This window comes from Eptesicus fuscus, chromosome 6 (assembly GCF_027574615.1).
Source record: "Eptesicus fuscus isolate TK198812 chromosome 6, DD_ASM_mEF_20220401, whole genome shotgun sequence".
Taxonomy (NCBI): Eukaryota; Metazoa; Chordata; class Mammalia; order Chiroptera; family Vespertilionidae; genus Eptesicus; species Eptesicus fuscus.
The window spans coordinates 23,075,965-23,098,840 of NC_072478.1; the positions used below are offsets into that span (position 1 = coordinate 23,075,965).

At 44.1% G+C, this 22,876-nt stretch overlaps 1 protein-coding gene across 5 annotated transcripts; it reads left to right on the forward strand.

Annotated features, from left to right (window-relative positions):
- The first annotated feature begins 679 nt into the window (after positions 1 to 679).
- Positions 680 to 22,876, forward strand: LOC103304732 (zinc finger protein 709-like). 5 transcript variants are annotated; one of them, XM_028138925.2, is made up of 4 exons: positions 680 to 991; positions 18,807 to 18,933; positions 19,130 to 19,190; positions 19,530 to 22,876. In XM_028138925.2, exons 1-4 carry the CDS (start codon positions 989 to 991, stop codon positions 21,193 to 21,195), a joined length of 1,857 nt encoding a protein of 618 aa, XP_027994726.2. In that variant the 5' UTR covers positions 680 to 988; the 3' UTR covers positions 21,196 to 22,876. The 5 variants fall into 5 exon arrangements, with proteins under 5 accessions (XP_027994726.2, XP_054573384.1, XP_054573382.1 ...); XM_054717407.1 differs by lacking the exon at positions 680 to 991 and adding an exon at positions 2,285 to 2,471; XM_054717406.1 differs by lacking the exon at positions 680 to 991 and adding an exon at positions 3,679 to 3,768.

The window sequence follows — 22,876 nt, forward strand, 5'->3', positions numbered from 1 at the left end:
TTCAAGCACATCCCAAAGTTACATGACAACTTATAAAAGTTTTGCTTATATCAGTAATTAAACCTCCGGGATATTAAATCCGTTGACATGTTGAAGTTTTCTAGGGTCACATGGAGAAACTGACCTAAAATAAATTTCCTCTGGTGTCAAACATACACCTGAAAATGTAATGAACACATCTCACACCTTGTGGTTAGATTGAAGACGAGTCCTTGTGTCCAGCGGGGTTCCAATTTCCCAGCAGCGCCAAGTGCTCTGGATTCTTTCTCTTAAGGACCAAAGGAGAGGCGGTGAGAGAGGGATAGGTGGAAGGTTCAAGGCTTGCAAGAACCAAAGACCCACATGGAGCCAGACTCTGTTACAGACGGTCAGATTGTCTGTGTTTCTAAACAAGGGTCACCGTTCCACGAGTGAAGTCCCAGCCTTCCGCCAAATCTTTGACCCCCTACAAGATATCAAACCATCTTGCGCCAGGGCGGTCTGGCTTAGCCTACTCTCCTGTCTGGACTTGCTCCATCTTGAAAAACTGAATCACGAATTCTCTGCGCACACCTCTGACCACGCCTTCCCACAAAGCTGTGGGAAAGACAAAGGAGTCAGCCCCAGGCCAGGAAAAAAAGTTCTGTTTAAAAGCAAATGTTAGGGGGGGGGTAGGATGGGGGTGGGGGTGGGGGTAGGGGCGGGCGTAGATTCCGGGCCTCAGGCCGAAGCTAGGTCTGCAGAACCCCAGGTCCGCCCGGCGGTTGTCACTCAGGCACGCGGGGGCGCGGCCTTCTAAACCGACCAATCAGAGGCCTCCCTGGAAACGGATGGGTGGGGCTCCGGCCGGCTCCGGCGTGGAGGTCGTTTCTCCCGTGGCAACGCTCTAGCTCGCTCCTCGGCTGCCTCACGCCGTCCCCGGTGGCTCGGCCACGCCGGTGTCGCGCTGTGGTCTGTGCCGGTCGTGAGAGTCGTAGGCCGGACTCAGGGAGACCCAGGGAGCCTGGAAATGGTGAGTGTGCGGGCCGGGTACGGAAGAGGAGATACGGTGCTAGTCGGAACCGCCGGAACCTGCCTGGCCGGCCGGCCTCCCCGGGATCAGGTCCGAGTCCGCCTACCTGAGTGCCCCGGCCCGCCGCTCGAACCCGTCTTATCTGGCTCGCAGCGTGGGGGCTGGACCGGCCGCCGGGACCCCCGGGCGTCCTGTCAGGTCTCCGCGGGACCCATTGGGCCCGACCTGGAACCTCTGTTGGCAGCTCTGCGCCCGCTGCCCGGCGTCTCCCCAGACGGTGCGCAGCGGGGAGGTCGTGCGGAGACCGTCCGAACTCCCACTCCGGAGTTGGGCTGGGGGAGGAGCTGTGGTGTGTGGCACCCTGAGGCTCTCATTTCTCCCCATCGGCACTTGTTTTTTCCCCTGAGTTTTCCAAGTGTTGGGGGAGCAGGGTGTCAAATCCACGTCCCGGTCCCCCAGCCAAGCTCTTCCTGGGGCTGGCAAAATAAAATAAAATAAAGTAAAATCCCTAAATGTCCAGGTCCCTCCCCAAATGCGCTTCCCCTCTGTGATTCACTACGTCATTATCCGCTGTTTGTCATCGGTGGTGCATCAGAGACAGTCCCAGTATTTTACTTTTTTATCCGTTTTTCACATAGTCATGAAGATATGTGTTGTTGTTGTTGTTGTTATTGTTGTTGTTTTGGGTCTGAATATTTTACGTGAGAGGAGATCCGAGAATAACCACCAGGAAGACGGTGTATGAAATTCCCGTTCCTCTCCCCCAGGAGCTTGGCTGGGCACAGGCATCTTCTGGGAATCCTTTGGATGGAGGCTCTTTTGTTGTTGTTAATCCTCTGGTGCGGCTATCTTCTCCAGTGATTTTTAGAGAGAGCGGAAGGGAGGGGTAAAGACGGAGCGAAACATGCACTTGAGAGAGACATGGATTGGCTGCCTCCCGCACCTGCCTGCCCCACCTGGGGCTGGGGATCGTGCAGGCGACCCTGCAGTCCGAGGGCCGAAGCTCTGTCCACGGAGCCAAACCGGTTAGAGCTGGAGGTTCATTTTTTAAATCTTTTCTGGATGACCTGCTTTTCCCTGGGTTTGTCACCCTGATGAGGTTTATTGATTTATTTGTTTTCGTTTTTCAGTGGGGATAGAATGTATTTAGTCTAAATAGAGCAAGAAAGGCAGTGTAAAATAGTTCTAAAGAGGCAAGAGAGTGGTGACTTTCAGAAAAAAAAATTCCAGTATTCCCAATTAATTTGTAAAGAATTCTGATTTCACTATTTTCTTCCCGTCAGCCTGTGTCGTAAGTCCCGAGGTCTCTTCTTTGCTTTTGCATGTTTTCAAATGAAATTCCAGAGCTTAGACTTGCAGAGCAGACGTGTTCAAGTGTGATTATTTCAAAACAATCTGTTGCCATGGAAATCATAATCAACTGACAGCTTTTTTTCTGAATGGAACAGATACTTGGGCTTTTCTGGTTTAACTGATAAAAGTGAGTTACAGTTTTCTTTCCCCTTTCCACATTATCACTGGGTTCGAGTGATTTTGTTGTATTGTTCAAACATTGGGTTATGTAATTTAAATATCAGTGGTGGTACCAGGCGTCTCCAGTGGGGAGCAGAGACCTGTAGTCAGTAACACAATCTAAGGCCCCCTTGAGCCTGCACAAGGACTTAATTGAAGGCCCAGTTGTTCTTCCTGGGGAGCTCCTCTGCAAGTGTCCTACCTGCTCACACCCATGTGGACAGAGTGTTTACACTGAGAAGCTACAGCCCTGGAAAGCTGGGGGTGCAGGTGCACAAGGAGGGGGAGTGGGGATGAGGCTCTTTCTGAGGCTGTGGTTTCTTAAGTCTAGACATTTTTAGATCCTCTTTTAGTTTTGCAGCCACAGTATAAGTGCACTCAAGGTATAATTTTTGCACATAGAGAGTCTGTGAAGATCAGGTGGACAAAGGATTTATGATTTGGGGAGTTCATTTGGGTCAAAACATTGAACAATATCAGGCTGAGAGTTGCCTGATGTGAATGGAAGCCTGGGGGATGGGAGCTCTATGCTTATTTTAGTTTGGTGGTATTCTATGATTTTTTCCTCCCTGTCTTCTCTTTTAGTTGTTGTTTTTAATCCTCACCTAAGAATATTTTTTCCTTTTTTTTTTTTTAGAGAGTGGGTGGGAGAGAGAGAAACGTTGATGTGAGAGAGATGAATAGATTGGAGCCGAGACCTTTTGGTGCTCGGGCCTACACTCTAACCACTGGCAACACTGGCCAGGCTGCATTTCTTCTTTGTGTTATGGGTCTCAGTTCTAGATTTTTGTTTTGTGATTAACATTATGTTTAGACAAAAAAGTTTCAGAGGTCAGTAGTCTTCTTTTCTTCTGATTGTATCTTATCTCCACTTACCTATGCACATTTAGTTCTCTCTCTTCCCTTTTAAATGTTTTTGTTGTCACAACTTATCCCTTTTCATGCTGTCTATTCATTCCCAAATTGCATTAGCTATTGTTTTTTTTAAATATGTTTTTATTGATTTGAGAGAGAGAGGAGGAGAGAGGGAGAGAGATAGAAACAGTCTCCCACTGGCGATAAAGCCCTTAAACCAGGCATTGCCCTGCCCAGGACTCAATTGTGACCTCATGGTTCATGGGTTGATACTCACCCACTGAGCCACACTGGAGGGGCCTATTAGGTTCTTGCTGTTCATCACTTTGAATATTTCTTGCCACTCCCTTCTGGCCTGCATAGTTTCTGTTGAGAAATCAGCTGACAGTCGTATGGGTACTCCCTTGTAGGTAACTAACTGTTTTTCTTTTGCTGCTTTCAAGATTCTCTCTTTGTCTTTTGCCCTTGGCATTTTAATTATGATGTGTCTTGGTGTGGTCCTCTTTGGATTCCTCTTGTTTGGGGTTCTGTGAGCTTCCTGAACTTGTAAGTCTATTTCTTTCACCAGGTGGGGAAAGTTTTCTGTCATTTCTTCTAATAGGTTTTCAATATTTTGCTCTCTCTCTTCTTCTGGCACCCCAAAAATTCGGATGTTGGTATGCTTAAAGTTGTCCCAGAGGCTCCTTACACTATCTTCATATTTTTGGATTCTTTTTTCTTTTTGTTTTTCTGGTTGGGTGTTTTTTGTTTCCTCATATTTCAGATCTTTGGTTTGATTCTTGGGGTACGTTGATCTACAGTTGAGTTTCTGAATATTCTTTATTTCAGACAGTGTATGCTTAATTTCTGACTGGTCCTTTTCCATTTTTTTGGCATTCTCATTAAGGTCCTTGAAGGACTCACTAAGCTCCTTGAAGGTCTCATCAAGTTTCTCAGCAATTTTTAGAAGATTCTTGAGTAACCTTATAAATGTGGTTTTGAACTCTATGTGGTCCAGTAGTTTGCTTTCCTCCATTTCTTTCGTTCGTGACATGTTTCTTTGTCTCTGCATTTTGACTGCTTCCCTGTGTTGATGGAGTGGCTTTGTGTGGTAGGTGACCTATAGGGGCCAGTACCTCAGCCTCCCCAATCACCTGAGGTGGGCGCTCTTGGTACACCTCTTTGTGGGCTGAGTGCAAAGTCTTGGTGTAGTTAAGCCTTGATTGCTGTTGGTACACTGGGAGGAATTGACCTCCAGGCCAATTGGCTGTGAGGACCTGCTGTGTCTATAATGGAAGAACTGCTGCGCTGGAGACACGCTTATGGTGCAGGACTTGTTTCAGTGGGCCTTTGGTGCTCACTGAGTCTGCCTCTTGAATGTGTCACTTATGGATGTGAGGAGTTGAAATCTGATGTCTCACACTGACCACTAGGTACACTGGCTTCTGGATCTCCAATGGGGTGCAGGTCAGCTACTGTCTGAGTCCACCCAGCAGGAGCTACAGCGAGAACTACAGTTTTCTCCTCTTTGCTTGGGGTTTGGAGGTTTTGGAGCAGTCTGACCAGGGCTGCAAGTTTGCTAGGTTAAGCTGCGATAGGGCAGGCCATTTATATGCAAAAGCCACTGCACAGAGCTTGGGTGGGTTTGTAGATTGTGCAGGGCGGGGTCTCAGGGAGTCACTAGGCTAGGGTGTGGCAAACAGCAATAGCTGCCAGTCAGCTGTCTCTGCATCTCAGACCGCATCCCCGCATCCCGTGCCCCAGCGCAGTAAACAATTATTCCTGTGCGCAGCTCTGCAAGCAAGCCACCCTCACTTTCTGACCCGATGGCAGACAGTCCAGCTTCTCCTGTAGGAATTTAGGTCCCCGTGTCTCTCCAGAAACTGGATTTCAGAGTAATTGGGAGCTTGTCTCCCTTCAGGTTGAAAAAAGCAATGCCCACCACCAGCCCGGATCGCGCGCCTCCGTACCTCAGCTTTTCAGCACTTATGCACGTCTCAGTGCTCTTTTCTCTTTCCTTCTAGTTGTAGAACTTCCACTCAGCCAGCTTTCCTGAGGTTCTGGGTGATACACATTTTGTCTTTTAGTTGTAGTTTTGAAATTGTTGTGCGAGGCAGCAGTTTAGGTGTTTACCTTTACTGCCATCTTGGATCCTCTATTTTATTTGTTTATTTTAAATTTTTAGCAAGTTGGTAAGTAGAGGTTTTTTAAATTTTTGAAAGTAACATTGGTTAATAATTTATTGAAGTAACATTGGTTAATAAAATTATATATTTCAAGTGTGCAGTTCTATAATATATCGCCTGTGTATTGTATTTACCACTCAAAATCAGGTCTCCTTCCATCACCATTTATCCCACTTTACCTTCTACCTACCATCTACCTGCCCCTGCCTCTGCCCCACACTCTCCTTTCTCTTTGGTAATCACTATACTGTTAACTGTGCCTCAGTTCTTTTGTTTGTTTATTTGTTTGTTTGTTTAATCCATTCACCTTTTGCACCCAGCCCCCCAATTCCCCACCCTGCCCTTCTGACATCTGTCTGTTGTTCTCTGTATATGAGTCTGTTTTGTTTATTTTGTTGATTAGTTTCAACATATAAGTGGAATCATATGGCATTTGTCTTTCTCTGGCTGGCTTATTTCACTTAGCATAGCCAGTAGGTGGTGCTGTAGTGCAAGTTTTCATTTTCTCTTACCTGCACTACTTGTAACTCTGGGCTATGTGAAGTAGTGTTGCCTTAGCAGGGAGAAATACTCTGTATTGCCTGACCAGATGGGTGTCCTCTTTAGAGTCCAATTGCCTCAGTCTCAGAACACCACCCTCTGATGGAATGTGGCAGATGATGGGGTCTTGGCTTATGTGTTCCCAGCACCAATTTCCTGCAACCAGAAACTGCCAGCTACACTGTACTGTGTTATGTGTCAGGACTCTCTCTACCATGATGGGTGGGGCAGTGGTGGGCAGGGCAAAGTGGATTTGTGTGTCTTTGGCTCTGTTCTTTCCAGTGGGTTCAATCACAATTAATTTCAGGAGAACTTAGACTAGAATATTTCTGCCCCTTTGAGATCGCCAAGTGAGGGTTATAATGCTGGTGGCAGGAGAGGGGCTGATGGTGGCGGGGACTCAGAAATGTGAGGGTGGGTAAATTCCCATGTCTGTGGCTTTGTTTGACTGGTGATGGGGGCTGGTCCACCACTGCCACCCTTTGCACCACTTCTCTGCCCCTGATCCTGGACTTAGCCTTCACTGTGCTGGCATCCATCCTCTGGGGCCTCAGCAAGCCCTGGACTTTGTCTGTGGCTCTCCTGTTTGTGGTTCCCTGCTTGCTCCCATATGCCCATCTTCAAATGTCGGAACACATGGGTCTTTCAGATGTGTTTGTGTGTTGAGCAGGGACTCCTTTGTTGAGTTATAGCTGTCCAAGTTATAATTTCAAGGGTAGAGACCTGGAGGTCTTCTTATGTTACCATGATGCTGTTTTTGTTTCTGGACTCTCTATTCTGTTCCATTGATCTATGTGGTTGTTGTTGTTTTTGCCAGTACCATGTTGTTTTTATTACTATAGCTTATAGTATAATTTGATATCAGATAGTGAGATATCTCAAACTTGGTTTTTTCTTTTTGATGCAATGGTAAATGTAATGAGTGTTGTTTTTTTTTCTTTACATTTTTTTAAAAGCTCTTGGCTTTTTAAAAAACATATTTTTATTGATTTCAGAGAGGAAGGGAGAGAACTAGAGAGATAAAAACATCAATGGTGAGAGAGAATCACTGATTGACTGCCTCCTGCACATCCCCCACTGTGGGGGATTGAGCCCACAACCCAGGCTTGTGCCCTTGGCCGGAATTGAACTGGGAAACCTTTAGTCCACAGGCCAACGCTCTATCCACGGAGCCAAACCGGCTAGGGCATAATGACTTTTCTTAATTTCTCTTAGTTACCCGTTATGGCTTTAAATTTTCTTAATTTCTCTGAATTATACATAATGGTCTTAAGTTCTTCATAGGCTTTAAAAAATATTTTTTAAAATACATTTTTAGCCGAAACCGGTTTGGCTCGGTGGATAGAGCGTCAGCCTGCGGACTGAAGGGTCCCGGGTTCGATTCCGGTCAAGGCATGTACCTTGGTTGCGGGCACATCCCCAGTAGGGGGTGTGCAAGAGGCAGCTGATCGATGTTTCTCTCTCATCGATGTTTCTGGCTCTCTATCCCTCTCTCTTCCTCTCTGTAAAAAATCAATAAAAAAAAAAATACATTTTTATTGATTTGAGAGAAGAAGGGAGAGGGAGAGAGAGATAGAAACATCAATGATGAGAATCATTGATTGGCTGCTTCCTGCATGCCCCACAATGGAGATGGAGCCCGCAATCTGGGCATGTGCCTTGACCGAGAATCAAACTGTGACCTCCTGGTTCATAGGTCGATGCTCAACCACTGAGCCACACTGCCAGGCTTTAATAATTTTTTTATTTTTATTTTTTATTGATTGAAAGTATTACGTATGTCCCCTTTTTTCCCCCCATTGACTCCTTTCAGCCAGTCTTCTCCCCCATCCCCACCCCAGGCCCTCATCATTGTCTGTATCCATGGGCCATGCATATATGCATACAACATCCTTGGTTGGTTACCTCCCATCCACCCACCCTCCCCCACTTTCCCTCCAAGATTCATAAGCTTAATGCAAGAAGCTCTACACACTACCATTAGAGCTGTAGCTATGATTACCTACTGAGCTCTCTTGAAAATAGAGGCTCTTGTGAGTACTAAGCATGTGATTATCTGCCCAGCTGCCCACTATGCTTTTGCCCCTGGAAGCAGCACCCCATCAGGTCAACACACTTACCAACTCCTTCATGTGACAAGATGAAGCCAAACCTTGACCCTCTGGCTTAAGCTACCTGTAGGAAGTTAATCCCTTCTCTGTTCAGTCCATTGAAAGTTGCTATGGTGTTGGATGAGGTCACCATTCCCCCCAACAGTTCCCTCAAGAATTCCTTGGGGTTGACTGAGTGTACAGCCCTGGGGAGTGCACAGACTTTAAGCACAAAGTTGCACATTTCTACAAGATAGTGCTCAGTGGAGAGTTGCTGCTCTTCACCCATTAATTGGGACATTCCTAATAAAGGACCAATCCCAATGTCACCAAGTGTCAGGCAGTCATCTTACAAGTGGCCAGAAATTGGCCCCATCTACATGTATTCATAGATAATTCGATGATTGTCTTTTAGAGTGGCCCCTTTGTGATAAAAGAACTGCAACCATCTTTTGACTCAGATGCCCAAATTACTAGTATAAATCAGGGTAACAGTTATCTCTGTACTAGGTCCACAATACAAGGACTCAAAAGGACACTCCTCCTTCACATTGGAGTTCCAGAATATACAATGCCCCACTCTTTGACAGGGCTGTCAATGGAATTTTCACTTCCCTTACTGGTCTAGATTCATATCGTATCATACTGGCTTATTGAAATAAGTTCAAATGAGTTGAATGAAAAATGCCCTATTTCAGTCATAGTATCAGGGTGAATTGTAATGAGTCTGTCTTCATTTTTTTTTCTACCACAGGTTTTTGTGGATTTGTTTTGTTTTTAGAGCAACTTGAGTATCCACACAGTTTGCATACTTTTTTTTTTTTTAATCTTTACCTGAGGATATTTTTTCCATTGATTTTTAGAGAGTGATGGGGGTGGGGAGGGGAGAGAAACATCAATGTGAGAGAGACATATTGACTGGTTGGTACAGACTGGGGCCAGGGATCGAACCTGCAACTGAGATGCATGCCCCCTTTGCCTGGGAATCAAATCCAAGACCCTTTGGTCTGCGGCCAACGCTCTAATCATTGAGCCAAACTGGCCAGGCAATTTTTTTTACATCTTGTGTGACTGGTACATTTGTAACAATTGCTCAACCAGTATCGATAAAGTGCACTGTTTATAATGGCATTGATTTGTTTTATCGATATGTGGGTTTTGGCAGATGGTTGTTTGTTTGTTTGTTTGTTTTTGTTTTTGCTTTTATTCCCGAGGGTGCTGGGGGGGGGGCAGGCAGCCCCATGCACTCCTCCCCACCCCCGTGTCCCCTCTATGCTGCTTGGCAGATGTTTAATGACATGTATCCTGTATTTCTGTATCATATCCTTTCACTTCCCAAAAAATTTCTTAAGCCCTACCTGTTGTTTCATCCCTCCCTCTGACCTCAAGTCCTTGGCAACCAGAGATCTTTATATTGCCTCATAGTTTTATCTTTCCCAGATGCCCTATATTTAGAATCATATAGTGCATAGCCTTGTCAGATTGCTTTCCTTCTCTTAGCAATAATAGATATCCACATACAGTACTAATTATCTTAGTACTTCCTGTGTTTTCATGGCTTAATACCTCATTTCTTATCACTGAACAGTATTTCATTGCATGGATTTACCACTGGATGTTTGTGTTTTGAAGGACATCTCACAACTCTAATTCTTGCTAATTATGAATAAAGGGCCTACAAACATTGACATGTAGGTTTTTGTGTAAACAAGGTTTCACCAATTAGGTCAATACCAAGGTATGTGATTGCTGGATTTTACTATATGTAGTAATTAAAGCTGGGGACAGTGGAACAGGGAAGGGCTTGGCATAGAAGAATCAATAGGAGAGAGCCTAGGCAGGGCTGATTTGGCTCCTTAAGACGTCAGAGAAAGGAGACCTTGGAGACAGGTTCAGGGGGTTAGCCCAGGACGAGCTGCTGCTGCCTGTTGTTCCCCTAATTGTAAATCTCATGGGGTCCCTTAGAGTTTAGGAGATGCATGCCTGTGGGGAAGAGAGGGAAGGAGGGAGAGCTCCATATTTAGTTTTGACAGAAAGTTCCTGTCCCCCACAACCTAGGTATGTGCTCTGACGGAATCAAACCCGGAACCTTTTGGTGTTCGGTAATATGCTCCAAACCAACTGACCCACCCACTAGAGCAGGAGTTTTTTATTTTAATAAAGAGAAACTTTTTTTTTTTTGGTGTCTTATCTAAAAATGTATCACAAACACAAGGTCACCTAGATTTTCTTATATGTTAAATTCTAGGAATTGTTTTTACTTTTGCATTTTACATTTAGATGTATTATCTATTTTGAGTTAATTGTTGTGCAAAGTTTAAGTTCTGTATGTACATTCATTTTTCATGTATGTGTGTATTGTATGTGGATATCAAATATGGTTTAATTAAAAGACTTTTTTACTTATAATCTTTACTCATTTGTCAAAGATCAGTTTACTATGTGTCTATAGGGAACCAGTTGACTTGTATATTCTTCAGCCTGGTTATTCCAGGCATTATCTCTGTTACTGTGTTTTTCCCCCAGACGTTTTACATGGACACTCATGTCAAATGGAAGAAAGACATTTTTTTTTAATATATATTTTATTGATTTTTTTACAGAGAGGAAGGGAGAGAGAAAGAGAGTTAGAAACATCGATCAGCTGCCTCCTGCACACCCCCTACTGGGGATGTGCCCGCAACCAAGGTACATGCCCTTGACCGGAATCGAACCTGGGACCCTTCAGTCCACAGGCCGACGCTCTATCCACTGAGCCACACTGGCCAGGGCGGAAGAAAGACATTTTTTATTCTTGCTCCCCAATCTGTGTACCTTGTATATTCCTTTCTTTAAAAAAATATTTTTATTGATTCTAGAAAGGAAAGGAGAAGGAGCGAGAGATAGAAACATCAGTGATTAGAAAGAATCTTCGATTGGCTGCCTCCTGCATTCCCCCTACTAGGGATCAAGCCCGCAACACAGGCATGTGCCCAGACCAGAAATTGAACCATGACCTCCTGGTTCATAGGTCAATGCTCAATCACTGAGCCACTCTGGCCAGGTATATTCTTTTCTTATTACATGGCTAGGGTTTCCAGTACAATGTTGAGTGGGACGGTGAGAGGAAACCTTTCTCTTCTCATCTTACTAGAAAAGCATCTAGTTTTTCATTATATTAAACTAGAGGCCCGGTGCACAAAATTTGTGCATGGGGCCGGAGGGGGGGTGTCCCTCAGCCCAGCCTGCACCCTCTCCAATCTGGGATCCCTCTCACAATCCAGGACTGCTGGCTCCCAACCGCTCACCTGCCTGCCTGCCTGATTGCCACCAACCGCTTCTGCCTGCCAGCCTGATCGATGCCTAACTGCTCCCCTGCTGGCCCTCCCCTGCCAGCCTGGTCACCCCTAACTGCCCTCCCCTGCAGGCCTGGTCACTCCTAACTGCCCTCCCCTGCCATCCTGGTCACCCCCAACTGCTCTCCCCTACTGGCCTGGTTCCCCTGAACTGACATCCCCTGCAGGCCTGGTCCCTCCCAACTGCCCTCCCCTGCTGGCCTGATCGCCCACAACTGCCCTCCCCTGCCGGCCATCTTGTGTCCACATGGTGGTGGCCATCTTGTGTGTTGCAGTGATGGTCAATTTGCATATTCCCTATTTATTATTGATGGTCAATTTGCATATTCCCTATTTATTATATGGATAAAGGGCCTACAAACATTGACATGTTTATAGGCCCTTTATTCATAATAATTTATTATATGGGATGTAATATGGATACATCCCATATAATAAATAGGGAATATGCAAATTGACCATCACTCCATCACAAAATGCTGGGCCCATAGCCACAAGATTGCAGCGCCCAGTCCTCTTAGCACCTCTGGAGTTCCCCAGTCCCAGTGGGGGCGGCCGCTGAGAGTGGGCCACGTGAGCGGCCTGGCGGAATGCTTGCTTTGTCGCCACGGCAATGAGGCAAGCATTCCACCCTGGCCGAAGAGGGCCTTTGGGCAGTGGGGACAGAGCAGCTGGAGTGGAACGCTTGCCTCGTCGCCCCAGCGATGAGGCAAACATTCCAGCCCAGCCACAGAGGGCTTCTGGGCAGGCTGGGTGCAGAATGGCAGGAGAGGGGGGGAATGCTTGCGTCGTCACCCCAGCAATGAGGCAAGCATTCTGGCCTGGCTGCAGAGGGCCAAGGCAAGCGTTCTGGCCCACCTGTGGAGGGTCTCTAAGCAGCCCAGGCCCAGAGCGGCTGGGCATAATGTTTGCTTCCTCATCGCCATCGCGGAGACTCTGACAGCAGGGAGGAGGATGTCCCGCCCCCACAGAATCAGCCAGAATCAGTCGTTGGTCAGACAGCTCTCAGCAGCCTGACAGCCAGGACTCTCATTCACCTGCATTTCAGATGTGACAGCAGGGAGGTGGGACTATGTCTAAAGAGCAACTATTGATACAACGTAGCTCTGCAGCCGAAAGAAGCCGGAGTTATGGACAGAAAATGTCTGAAGACCAATGTGTGATGTTGAAAGAAGATGGCGCCTGCAACAGAATGTATCTGAGAAGCTACTATTGACAAAACGTAGTTCTGAAGCCAAATAAAGCCGGCGTCATCGACAGAAAATGTCTAAAGACCAACGTGCCTTTGAAATTGAAAGAAGGCGGTGGTGACAACAGAATATTTCTAAAGAACAGTCATCAACAAGGACTACGAATACTGGTAGGAACTGCCTTCTCAGCAAAAATGGAGTACATGCGGATGCAATTCTCGAACATAGTTGTGGAATGACTGTTAGATGTCAATTTTGCATATCACTAAATTTCTCCGATGGGAAATTTACTCAATGTCGTAGCCAAGGTAAAGTCTGTCCAAATGATATACATTTTCCAGAATACCCAGCATATTTAAAAAGATTAATGACAAACAAAGATCCTGACAGTAAAAATTTCATGGAAAATATTTGTTCCATAAATAGTTCTTTTGCTTTTGCTCCCATGGGTACAAATGTTGCATCGCCATCAGGATATGGGCCATACTGTTTTAGAATACACAGACAAGTTTATCACCATACTGTAACTTTATATCCCTCAGATGGTGTTTCTCGGAAGCAGGAGATGGCAGTTGGGGGGGACCAGGTGTGCAGGGGAGGGCAGTTGGGGGCGATTGAGCCTGCAGGGAAGCAGTTAGGCTATTAGGCTGGCAGGGGAGTGGTTAGGGGGTGATCAAGCTGGCAGGCAGAAGCGGTTAAGGGCATTCAGGCAGGCAGGCAGGTGAGTGGTTGGGAGCCAGCAGTCCTGGATTGTGAAAGGGATATCTGACTGTCCTCGCGGGATCCCAGATTGGAGAGGGTACAGGCTGGGTTGAGCCCCGTACTGGACCTCTAGTGTTAACAATAGGTATTATGATGTTTTCTCAAGAGAGAATTCCCTCTATAACTAGATTATTGTCATAAAATACTTTTTCTTGTTCATTTGCCCTTCCTTTCACTTCGAATAGTAATTTCTATCTTCCCTCTTTTCAATTATCTTGACTATATGTTTATAAATTTTTTTAATAAATCTTTATTGTTCAGATTATTATAATTGTTCCACTCCCCCCCATAGCTCCCTTCCAACTGGTTCCCACCCCACTCTCTGCCCTTACCTCCCCCCACCCTCACTGTCCTCATCCATAGGTGTACAATTTTGTTCAGTCTCTTCTCACACCCCCACACCCTTTCCCCCCGAAAATTGTCAGTCCACTCCCTTTCTATGCCCCTGATTCTATTATATTCACCAGTTTATTCTGTTCCTCAGATTTTTATTCACTTTGACTTTTAGATTCACTTATTGATACATATGTATTTGTTCATAATTTTTATCTTTACCTTTTTCTTCTTCCTCCTCTTCTTAAAGAATACCTTTCAGCATTTCATATAATACTGCTTTGGTGGTGATGAACTCCTTTAGCTTTTTCTTGTCTGTGAAGCTCTTTATCTGACCTTCAATTCTGAATGATAGTTTTGCTGGGTAGAGTAATATTGGTTGTAGGTTCTTGCTATTCATCACTTTGAATATTTCTTGCCAATCCCATCAGGCCTGCATAGTTTCTGTTGAGAAATCAGCAGACAATCGTATGGGTGCTCCCTTGTAGGTAATTAACTGTTTTTCTCTTGCTGCTTTTAATATTCTCTCTTTGTCTTTGCCCTAGGCATTTTAATTGTGATGTGTCTTGGTGTGGTCCTCTTTGAATTCCTTTTGTTTGGGGTTCTGTGTGCTTCCTGGACTTGTAAGTCTATTTCTTTCACCAGGTGGAGGGAGCTTTCTGACATTATTTATTCAAATAGGTTTTCAGTATCTTGATCTCTCTCCTCTGGCACCCCCATAATTCTGATGTTGGTACGCTTGAAGTTGTCCCAGAGGCTCCTTACACTAGCTTCCAGTTGGGTGTTTTTTGCTTCTTTGTATTTCAAATCTTTGATTTGATTCTTGTGATCCTCTAGTCTGCTGTTGGATCTCTGTATATTATTTTTTTATTTCAGTCAATGTATGCTTAATTTCTAGTTGGTCCTTTTTCATATACTTGAGGGTCTCGCTAAATTTATCGGCCTTTTCCAGAAAAGTCTTGAAAAACCTTATAACCGTGATTTTGAACTCTATATCCAGTCATTTGCTTTCCTCCATTTCTTTCATTTGTGACCTGTTTCTTTGTTTCCGCATTTTGGCTGCATCCCTGAGTTGATAGAGTGGCTTTGTGTGCTAGGTGTCCTATAGGGCCCAGTGGCTCAGCCTCCCCAGTTACCTGAGGTGGACACTCTTGGTGCATCCCTTTGTGGGCTGTATGCACAGTCTTGTTGTAGTTAAGCCTTGATTGTTGGTATCACTGGGAGGAATTGACCTCCAGGCCAATTGGCTGTGAGGATCAGCTGTGTCTACAATGGGAGAACTTCTGTGCTGAAGACACCCTTATGAGACAAGACTTGCTTCAGTGGGGCTTTGGTGCTCACTGAGTCTGCCTCCTGAGTTGTGTCCCTTATGGATCTGAGGAGTTGTAATCTGGATGGTCCCACTCTGAACCCTGGGTACACTGGCTCTTGAATCTCCAAGGAGGTGCTAATTTAGCCTCTGCCTGAGGCCACCCAGCAGGAGCTATGGAGAGATCTGCAGATTCCTTTTCTTTGTTTGGGTTTTGGAGGTGCCCAGATGAGGCCCAGCTGTGAAGCAGTGCAAGCTGCTGTGGGGCCTTGGGCCTTCTTTTGGATGTTCTGGGTCTCACTGACTCAGCTGCAGTTTGTTAGGTAAGTTAAGAATTCAAAAGAACAAGGCCATTCATATACAAAAGCCTCTGTGCTCAGCTTGGATGGGGCGGAGTTTCAGAGTGGAGCAATCAGCAATGGCTTCGTGGGGCAGGATCTCAGGGCAGAGCAAACAGCTATGGCTTCCCATCAGCCCTGCCCTAAGAGGCCCCTGGGTCTCAGTGTCCCGCAGTAATAGCTGCAAGCACCTCTGAGAGAAAGCCACCCTAGAGTTTCGCCCGCTGCCAGACAGTCCAGTTTCTCCCTGTATGTGTCTGGGTCCCCAGAGTCTCGCCTGGAACTGGAGTTCAGAGCAGTTGGGAGCTTTTGTCTCCTTCCCGATTGAGAAAGCCAGCCGCGTACTCAGTTGCCAGTGCTCTCCGCGCGCGCCTCCATACCTTTGCCTTCCACAGCTCCTGTGAGTCTCAGTGTGCTTTTCGCTTTCCTTCTCATGGTAGAATTTCCACTCAGCCAGCCTTCCTGTGATTCTGGATGATGTCCGTTTTGTCTTTTAGCTGTAGTTTTGAAATTGTTGTGCGAGGCAGCAGTTTAGGTGTTTACCTATGCCGTCATCTTGGTTTCTCCTATAAATTTTTTTCAATGGACCAACTTTTGGTGTGTTTTTCCGTTCACACTTGAAACATTTTACTCCACTTTCTTCTTGTTTGCCTGATTTCTGAGAAGAGGTCTGATTTAATTCTAATCTTTTTTTTTTCTCTTTATACCTAAAGGATGTTTCCCCCTCTAGCTTTTTTCAATGTATTTTCATCTTTGATTTTTCTCTAGTTTGGACATGATATTCTTGGTTTGCATTTCTGGTATTTTTCATGCAAAGCATTCACTAGGCTTTTTAATCTTTTTATTATTTCTTGATTTGAGAGTGAGAGAGAAACATCGATTTATTATTTTACTTATTTATGCATTCATTGGTTGATTCTTATATGTCCCCTCACTGGAGATTGAACCTGCAACCTTGGTGTATCAGGACGACACTAACAACTGAGCTACCCAGCCAGGGCAGTTCACTGAGCTTCTTAATTGTACAATTTGCTGACTATGATTAATTTTAGTAGGAAAATCTTAGTGATTACTATTTAACTATTTTTTCTGTTTGTCTTTTCCTTCAGGTATCCCTATTATGTGCATTCCAATCTTCTGTAATTGCTCCAACAGTTCATGGATATTGTGTTTTATGATGTTTGTTCCTTTTTGTCTTTGCATTACAGGCCTTGACCAAAGAATATTTGGGGGTATATTTTAAAACGCTGTTTTATATTCTCTTTTGCAATGTTGAAGAGCAGGCGTCCTCAAACTACGGCCCGTGGGCCACATGCGGGTGTTTTTGCTGTTTTGTTTTTTTACTTCAAAATAAGATATGTGCAGTGTGCATAGGAATTTTTTCATAGTTTTTTTTAAAACTATAGTCCGGCCCTCCAACAGTCTGAGGGACAGTGAACTGGCCCCCTGTTTAAAAAGTTTGAGGACCCCTGTTGAAGAGAGTGGTTTGATTTTGACCTCAATCCTCTGATAGATCTAAGAAAACTTGTTCATTACAAGTTTTTTGTTTTGTTTTGTTTTGTTTTGCTTTTTCTACAAGGTCAGTAATGATGGCTTCTAAGTTCCTTAAATGTCCAACAGAAACTGGAATTCTCTGACTCCAGTTGATGATTGACAGATGATAGCTTTCCAGTCTCATCCCTCCTCATTTCCCTTTGACTCACATCTACACTAAGTGATAAGAGTTCCTTGGTGCTCCTTTCTCTAAAGGTGACAGGAGATTTGGTCCTCTAAGGACCTGCTCTCATGTGTGAACTATAACTCTAACCCATCCACTAACCTTAATTTTACAAACGGTCCAGGCATCTCTTTTTGCTTTCTTACGCCATCTCATGACTGATAGAGAAGCCTGCCTTGCTTTTTCCACAGGCCTCAATTATGGGAGTAATAAACCCTTTGTACATTCTTTGCAATATGTGGTGTCATCATCTGTGGGATTTGAGATGTGCTCAGGGTTCGAGACATCATGTCGCCTTACTCCACGTGGGAGCTTGGGAATTAGAGAACTTGGGAGTGTACCCTCTAGGGTGGCTGGTCAGGAAACACTTTCTTCTGCAATTTAAAAATGGAGATTATATGACCCAGCAAGTGTTGCTCAGTGGTTTAGTGTCAACCCATGAGCCAGGAGGTCACAGTTCAATTCCCGGTCATGGCTCATGACTGGGTTGCGGGCTGGATCCCCAGTAGGGGGTGTGCAGGAGGCAGCTGATCAATGTTCCTCTCACATCTCTCTCTCTCTCTCTCTCTCTCTCTCTCTCTCTCTCTCTCGTTCTCTCTCTTTCTCTAATCAATAAAAACATATATATATATTTTTAAATGGAGATTATATGTTCTTTTGAAGGAAAGCACTGCTGAATCCTTCGATGTATGTTATGCTCATGGGCAAATTTGCAATCAAACCTTTGTGTATTTCACTGAATGCAGTTGCATTTGGCATTGGCAACTCTCAGTCTGTTCCTCAGGGTCAAGAAGGTTCAGGACAGTGTTCTGTTTCTGCCGTAAAGAGCTATTCTGGCATATTTGTTACTGTATGTACCCATGTCTGCCAAAAATTGTCTCCATGCAGCCCTGAGGCACATGAGTATAGAGAATTTGTGGTCTGAGTTAGGTCCTTTACCTAGTGTCTGAACTCTGACTTCCAATTAACTTTATAGCCCATCAAATTGGATGGAGAGAGAAAGGCAGAGGCAAAAGCAGTACTTTTTCACAAAAATATTTCGATTTTGTAGCTGTGCCTGACTACTTCTAAAGGCCCAGGATACTTGAGGGATGATAATGGCCAGCTGTACCTTATTAAAAGTTAGATTTCCACTGGTCTCTTAGACTTCTCATGTTTGGTGATGAGAAAAGGATTCCTGTTCCCCGCCCCCCCCCCCCCCCCCCATTAAGATTGTATGCAGATCTGATCATCTGCCTCTTGGAGGGCTCTAAGTGACTGTAATAATAAAGGAGATGAAGAGTTTTTCTCCCAAGGTATTGATGGTCTTAAAATGATCATTTTGTTTTATTTGTATAGAATTTCTGTCAACATGCTCTGAACCCTGCCATTAGAGAGAAATAAGATGTAATGCAATCACAGTAAAAATGTGTAAATAATTTCCATGTGTTCATCCATGCTGTTAAATTTATAAGAAAGTATATTCATGTTAACCAATGTCATCCCAATAAATTTAATAAAATTTTATAAGAAAGTGGGTATGAACAGAGAGTAAGTTTCTGATGATCAAATCATGGCATAAGTGTTTGGAAATGATAAAATCATACATAAGCTTCCTATAAATGGAATATAAATGTCATGTGCAATCAGTCTCATGCATCCTACTGTAAACATACTTGGGATGTTTTAGGATCCTGTGGCCATTGAAGATGTGGCTGTGAACTTCACACTGGAGGAGTGGGCTTTACTGGATACTCCACAGAAGAAACTGTATAGAGATGTGATGAAGGAAACCTTCAGGAACCTGGACTCAATAGGTAAGGATGAGGACATTCATCAGTTGTCACTAGAGAAAAAATACTTTTTCACCATCTTTTTCCCAAGGTGCAGATTGTAGAAAGGAGAACATTGGTTAAGAAACTAGGCATAGTCACAGCTAATAATGAAATTAGAATCTAACAATTTTTTATAACATTAATATTTTAGAATCATTTTTCTGGGTTTACATTTTAGGCCAAAACTGGGAGGATCATTACATTGAAGATCTGTACAAAAGCCAGGGGAGAAAACTAAGGTGAGTCACACTCACAATAGAAAGTAGTGTCTCGTGTGAGAATCCTGGTGTTATGAATTTTTAAAAGAAGGGAACAAAATAAACAATTCATACTTCAAATTTAGTTATTCTTACTTTTTTTAACCAGAAATACTTCCTTTATATGTGACATAAATATTCAGTGTTTGCAAAATAGTTTACTTGGAAACTGTATTAATAAGTCCCAGAACATTCACTATATCCAACTTCAGAGAATTTAGACAAGGCGGGAAATTTACACATTTCATATAAATCCTAATAAATAGTTTGAAAAATACCATTTTAAAAAATCATTAGTAATGTGCTTCTCATTTTTTACAGAAGTCAAATGGTAGAAAGACACTCTGAAAGTAAAGAGAGCAGTCAACATGGAGAAAATTTCAACCTTACCCCAAATCTCAGTCAGAACAAGAAAACTACTGGAGTGAAGCCACCTAAATGCAGTATATGTGGAAAAGTCTTCATGCATTATTTTTCCCTTAATATGCATATCCGAGGTCACACTGGACACAAACCATATGAGTATCTGAAATATAGAGAGAGGCCATATAAATGTAAGGTGTGTGGGAAAGCTTATATTTCTTCAAGTTTATTTCAAATACATCAAAGGAAGCATACTGAAGAGAAAACTTATACTTGTAAGGAATGTGGGAAAGCCTTCCGTTTCTTCACATCCTTTCAAATACATGAAAGGGTTCACACAGGAGAAAAACAATATGAATGTGAGGAATGTGGAAAACCCTTCATGTGGCTCACAAGCTTTCGAAGACACATGGCCATGCACACCGGATATGGACCTTATAAATGTAAACAATGTGGAATGGTCTTTAGATATCATCAGGCTTTTCAGACACATGAAAGGACTCACACAGGAGATAAAGCCTATGAATGTAAGCAGTGTGATAAAGCTTTCAATTCTCAACGAGGTTTCCAAATACATCAAAGCTACCACAAAGGAAAGCACCCCTATGTATGTAAACAATGTGGAAAAGTCTTTAGATATCATCATACTCTTCAAGCACATGAAAAGATTCACACAGGAGAGAAACTCTATAAATGTAAGCAGTGTGGTAAAGTTTTCAATTCTCATCGAGGTTTCCAAGTACATGAAAGATACCACAAAGGAGAGAAGCCCTATGAATGTAAGAAATGTGGTAAAGCTTTCAGTTCTCACCAAGGTTTTGAAATACATGTAAGGAATCACAAGGGGGAGAAACCCTATGAGTGTAAGGAATGTGGTAAAAGTTTTAGCTGTTATCGAGGTTTCCAATTACATGAAAGAAATCACAATGGAGAGAAACCCTATAAATGTGAATGTGGTAAAGCTTTTGTTTATTACTATGCCTTACAATTACACAAGTCAACTCATACTGCAGAGAAATCCTATGAATGCAAGGAATGCGGGAAAGTCCTCAGTAATCACAAATGCTTAAAGAGACACGAGAAACTGCACACGGGAGAGAAATCCTATAAATGTAAGCAATGTGGGAAAGCCTTCATGCATCTGTCAGGATTTCGGACACACATGAAAATGCATGCTGGGAATAGACCTTATCAGTGTAAGGAATGTGGGAAGGCTTTCATTTACCCATCAGGTGTTAGAGCACACATGATGCAAGTACATGTTGGAAATAGACCTTATCAATGTAAGGAATGCGGGCTAGCATTTTATTTTCCCAGTACATTACGCAGGCATGAAATGACTCACACTGGAGAGAAACCCTGTGAGTGTAAACAATGTGGTAAAACCTTCAGAGATCACAGTTATTTAAAAATACACGAAAGAAGTCATACTGGAGAGAAACCCTATCAATGTAAGCATTGCGGTAAAGCTTTTATTTCTCAGCTAGGTTTCCAAGTACATGAAAGAAGTCACACTGGAGAGAAACCGTATGAATGTGAAGAATGTGGGAAATCCTTCGGTTATCCCAGTTCCTTCCGAAGACATAAAAAGACTCACAGTAAAATTCCTGTTGAATGTAAATAGCATAGGAAAGACTTCATTTGATCCACATCCTTACATGTAGGGTGGGGATAGATATAAATATGAGTAACATGAAAAAGCTCGATGGAAATTAATTCATGTGTAATGTTCTAGAAAACTTCAACATGAAACAGTTATTATAAACTAGAGGCCTAGTGCACAGATTTGTGCACCGGTGGGGTCCCTTGGCCTGGCCTGTGGGGATTAGGCCAAAACCAGCTCTCCAACATCCCCTGAGGGGTCCCAGATAGTGAGAGGGCAGTTCTCGGGTGACACACTCCGGAATCAGACTCCCTTCTCTCTGATTCCAGGTGTGTCATCTGAAAACTGCAGCTGCCAAGTCACTGCAACTCAGCAGCTCCTGTGTTGAACATCTGCCCCCTGTTGGTCAGTACTCATCATAACTGCTGGTCTAAAGGTCAGACAGTTGCTTAGGCTTTTATATATATAGATATAAGTATATTGTGTTTATCAAGCCTCCTTAAAGTGCATTGGATTTCTACTAATTATTTTCCGAGCTGAATATTCAGATAACTCTGTGGCATATCATTCAACAATCCTATCTAATAAAGAGGGTATATGCTAATTGACCATCACACCCTCACAAAGATGGGGGCGCCCAAAACCAATGCGAGAATATGCTAATTACTGCCACACCCTCAAAAATGGCGGAGGCCACAGCCACAAGATGGCAGCACCCAGCCTCCTCAGCCCCGCCAGGATGGCAGGTGCGCAGCACAGCCAGGTCCACCCCCAGGCAGGTTGGACTACTCCGGGCACCTGCCTCCGGAGTCCCCCAGTCCCCTCAGCCTCCCAGCGTCCTGAGGCACAGGCAAGCCTCAGATGTCGGCTGCCCAGCCAATGCCCAAGGCATAGGCAAGCCTCCTATGGTGGCTTCCCAGCCACCCAGGGCCACCTGAGGCTCAGGTGACGAGGGCCGGCTGAGGCTTGCGTTGCCAGCAGTGGCAGCAGCAGGGGTGTGATGGGGGCATCGCCTTCCCCTGATCACCAGGTTGCATCTAGCCCCTGAGGGCTCCTGGACTGAGAGAGGGCAGGCTGGGCTGAGGGACTCCCCCTCCAGTGCATGAATTTTCATGCACCAGGCCTCTAGTAATATATGAGTTTATAAGTAGTGTTTTTCTCCCCCTTTAAATCAGTTAATATTTCCATTTTGAAACCTGTTGGATACATAGATGAAGTGTATTCTTTAAGTATATTTTCTTTATTAATTTAAGAGAGGGAGAGAGATGGGGACATCAATGATGAGAATCATTGATCGGCTGCCTCACACCCTACACTGGGGATTGAGCCCACAACCCGGCCATGTGCCCTTGTCCAGAATCAAACCCAGGACCCTTCAGTCCACAGGCCAACACGCTATCCACTGAGCCAAATTGACTAGGGCTGAAGTGTATTTTTTTTTTGAAGTGTATTTTTAATATGCAGTTGGGTTTAATTTTTTCATAATGTTATTTGTTGTGTGTTAAGGGAATATTGAAAAATGAAAGTTTGGTTTTTGTTGGGATTTTCCTACTGGTTTTGTGATGGTTCCTGGATATCCTTAGTCCATTATATATATGCTACATTTCATAATGAGAAAGCTCCTTTTGGGGTATAGGGAGTATAGGAGTCTTTTTTCATGTCCCACATTAATAAACCATTGGAATGCATTTTGTGTTAATTA

Excerpts from the sequence above, each read along its gene's own strand:
- LOC103304732 (XM_028138925.2), top strand. Across the intron at positions 18,934-19,129 it reads CAGGAACCTGGACTCAATAG|GCCAAAACTGGGAGGATCAT; the intron begins GTAAGGATGAGG and ends TTTACATTTTAG. Across the intron at positions 19,191-19,529 it reads AGCCAGGGGAGAAAACTAAG|AAGTCAAATGGTAGAAAGAC; the intron begins GTGAGTCACACT and ends CATTTTTTACAG.